The sequence below is a fragment of the Octopus bimaculoides genome, chromosome 10, assembly GCF_001194135.2.
Source record: "Octopus bimaculoides isolate UCB-OBI-ISO-001 chromosome 10, ASM119413v2, whole genome shotgun sequence".
Taxonomy (NCBI): domain Eukaryota; kingdom Metazoa; phylum Mollusca; class Cephalopoda; order Octopoda; family Octopodidae; genus Octopus; species Octopus bimaculoides.
Window position 1 is genome coordinate 49,000,806 of NC_068990.1, and position 4,138 is coordinate 49,004,943.

The following is a 4,138-nucleotide window of genomic DNA, read 5'->3' on the forward strand; positions in this document are numbered from 1 at the left end:
GCGTGACCATTGCCAGTACCGCCTGACTGGCCTTGTAGGGTTTTCGAGCGAGATCGTTGCCAGTGCCCCTGGACTGGCTCTTGTGCGGGTGGCACATAAAAGACACCATTTCGAGCGTGGCCGTTTTCATGCGGGTGACACGTAAAAGCACCCACTACACTCTCTGAGTGGTTGGCGTTAGGAAGGGCATCCAGCTGTAGAAACTCTGCCAAATTAGATTGGAGCCTGGTGTAGCCATCAGGTTGCACCAGTCCTCAGTCAAATCGTCCAACCCATGCTAGCATGGAAAGTGGACGTTAAACGATGATGATGATGATGATGATGATGATGATGATACTAATAAGGCAATAAGATTACATCACAGTAACATAGAAATACCACTAACTCAATAAAAGCAAAGACAATATGAAAAACCAAAGTCACTTTAGATTTAATTTCAAGAAAAATTGTAAAGAAAAATTACAAACTATAAAATCTTAAATTACTTGCATGATATTTTATGCAAGTAAAGTTTTGTTTGTACCTTTTTGCAAATATTGTTCTTTGGTAAAACACTAATCATGAATAAACAATAAAATTCTAACCATGTGAATGAGCAATCATTAATCAGATTGGGGTTATGACTTTCTGCTCCTGTTGAAGATGAAATCACTCCAGTCAGGTGAGTTTGAATGGTCAAGTAGCATAACAGCAGTCATGAAAGTACATAAGCAACAGGCATCTTTCAATCTAGATATACCATACCGCATGAATTTTCTGCGACTATACAGTAATCTTTGCCAAGTTCAATACAAATGCATTAATTAGACTCAGTTTCTATTCATTGGGATTTATTGGATGCAGCTAGTAATCTAGCACAAAGTTTGTGCTTGGAATATCAACTGGTGTTTTAGTATGTGTGTGTGTGTGTGTTTTGATTAAGTGGGAGAGATAATGTTCACTATTTTTTCGTTGCTCAAGTAAATACTGACGAATGCTACAAGAGTAATCAATTGTTACAGGTGGTAGGTCATAATCCCATTATATGAAAGTTTCTAGACAACATTACTGTATTTCAGATGCAGAGTTCCAAACCAGAAAATAATTAGTTAATTACATACTTAAGACTATTAAGTCATTGCTTGATCACAAAACTGATTTTTATCCAGTCAAACATTTTAAACATATCATTATCATTTAACATCCTCTTTTCATACTGGTATGGGTTGGACAATTTGACAAAAGATGGTAAATTAGGAGAGTGTGTTAAGCTCTACTAACTGCTTTGGCATAGTTTCTATGGCTGGATGCTCTTCTGAACACCAACCACTTTACAGAGTGTACTGGGTGCTTTTTAAGTGGCACCAGTAGCAGTGAGGTCACCAAGTAATCTGCAAGACAAGGCCCCTCAACTGAGGAGCGAAGCAGTGTTGAGGGAGGTGACTTAGTGCAAGGTGATGAAAGTATAGAGTATGAATACAGGGACAGAAATAGGTGTGTTGCAGTAAGGGAGATACATGGCAACCTTAGTTAGAGAAAGAGAGGGAAAGAGAGAGTGTGTGAGTAGAGAGAGAGTGGACAGAGTGTGGAAGGAGAGAATGGAGAGAAAGAGAGAGTGGAAAGGGTGAGTGGAGAGAGTGGAAAGAGAGAGAGAAGTGAGGTAAGATGGAAAAGATATGTGGAGTACACTCAAGTTACAGGGAGGTATATACAGTGAAGTGGACCAGAAACTGGATAGGGGAATGTAGTGAGTGGGCACAGGTAGAGGGAGGGGGTGTTAAGAGGGTTTGTGAGAAAGAAAGGAGAGGGACATATTTGCAAGGGTGAGTGGAAGGTCGAGGGAAGGGGTATCCTTGAAACTTAAAGTTTTGATAAGTCAAGGACATTTTAAACTTAAAACTGTTAAGGTACTGAACAACGTGGTTCTTGAAAACTCAAAACAGCTAAGTTATTTAGCAATTCATCAAATAACAACTTTGATTAGCACTCAAACATGCCTTCTCCATCACCAACATAAAATTTGGAGTGACAGGTGTAAAATAATTTAGCTGAATAGGTTGAGTTAGCACTGGTTCTCAACCATTTTTTTCCTATGGACTCCTTTGATTCCTATTTTACTCTACTAGACCTCCACAACCATCTGATGTTTTAAAAAATCCTATTATATTTTTATAATTAAATATTATTAAGAACTGTATAAAAAAATTTGCTAAAATATTTTGTATTATAGGAGTATAATTAATTTATTGCACTTAAATTTTAACAACAAAATCTTATATGAATGCCAAAGGGTCATGTGGACCACGGTTGAGAACTACTGAGTTAGTCTTTCACTTGCGACTACTACTTATGTGCTTAGTTGGTTCTCTGCTGATTCAAAATTTGGAACCTGTGGTCCCATCACAGAAGTTTAGCTGCTGAACTAGCTATTTGAGTCACCAATGTAAAATAAGCTACTTTACATTACAAAAGTCACCGAGCTTGCACATAATTCTGTTATTCTCCAAGAAAGCCTTGTTAGTGAAATGTGTATTTAGTATAGTTGTTTTAGAAAGATAGCAATTTGTTGCATAACTAAAGCTTCCAGAAGACATATTTCCAGGTGTTCTTATAAGAAAAGTAGAAGTAGCAGTACAATAAAACCATCCTTCATTTGTCAATTGTGAATATGGTTTGGATGCTTATGACAGCTCATATATCACTCATCAACTCTACCACATGCATGCACACACAAAAGCAGGAGGGTGAAGCCAATTTATAGAAGCAAGACTTAAATACTTACTGTCTAAGCGTGCTACTATACTATCTATTTGACATTGCTTTGTATAGGAATCTTCAATAGTGGGATCATAGTCTGTGACAAAGTAGGACTGCAAACAAACAAAATAAAAACAAATTAGTAAATCATTCAGCATGTATATTATTATATATAGTTCATAAAGTTAAACAAATAGTTATTATATGGAAAAATGCGAGCAAGAGAAATAATATTCTTAAGACTATAAACCTGGAAAAGTACGGGACAAGTTATTACACTTGGAGAAGTTCAGGACAAGTTATTACATCTGGTACAGTACAGAACAAGAAAACTTTTACTTAAAATATTGCAGCTAAGGATAAAATTTCAAATAAAATATTTAGATTTAGAAAATATTAGCTTTTATTAAAACTAAAAATTCTATTACAAGTTATTGCTTCTATTTGTTATTTCTTTTAAAAAATTCATTTTTTAAATTATTAATTAATAATTAGAAATTTAAAAATAGGTTATAAAAAATATTAGCAGTACATAATTAATACAAAAAATAGAATAATACAAAAATTAGTTACATATTTCAGTAAAATCTACCAATAACAACAAATTCACAGTAAAATTTGCTTGAGTTATTGTCTAAGTTATTGCTAAAGTCTTCACATTTTTAGTCTTGACCCAATGCCTATTTTTTACATAATGAATTTGCCTACCATATATACTATTCTACTTTGCATAAAACTTTAGCTATATTGGTACTTCTGGCTCTCATTTTTAAAGTATTCTAGTGTTTCAATATTTTAACAAAATGATGGTACCTTTTTCAATTATAATGTCACTTTGTAAATTAAAATCAAACAATGTTTTTAATATTCAAATTTTATCCTGAGCTGCAATATTTTAAGTAAAAATTTTCTTGTCCTGTACTTTACCAGATGTAATAACTTGTCCTGAACTTTTCCAAGTGTAATAACTTGTTCTGTACTTTTCCTGGTTTATTATTTTAAGAATATTATTTCTCTTGCTCACATTTTCCCATGTAATCCATGTTTTTTCCAGACTATGCTATTATGCTAATTAATAATTTAAGATTTTACCTTAGTGAAAATTGATTAATAAATTTAAAGTGTGTGTTGTGTGTGTATGTGTGAGAGAAGGTGTGTGTTGTTGTGTGTGTGTGTGTGTGTGTGAGGGAGAGACTGCAACGTACATTTTTTAATTTATTTTTTCCTTGCATCTTTGAGTGTGTGAGTGATTGACTGAGAAAGAGAGAGAGAGGTGTGTATTGTCAGAAAGAGAGAGAGCAAGTGTGTTGCTGTGTGTGTGTGAGAGAGAGAGAGAGAGAGAGGTGTTGTCAAAGAGAGAGAGGGAAGGAGAGAGTGATAGCATAAATTCTTTTATTTATTT

At 34.4% G+C, this 4,138-nt stretch overlaps 1 protein-coding gene across 1 annotated transcript in view; it reads right to left on the minus strand.

Moving 5' to 3' along the window:
* LOC106868943 (ras-related protein R-Ras2) overlaps positions 1–4,138 on the minus strand; it is a 39,820-nt gene that overhangs the window by 31,503 nt on the left and 4,179 nt on the right. The window contains exon 2 of the mRNA XM_014914417.2: positions 2,762–2,849. Within this exon, the coding sequence (XP_014769903.1) occupies positions 2,762–2,849 (88 nt within the window). The remainder of the gene's footprint in view (positions 1–2,761; positions 2,850–4,138) is intronic.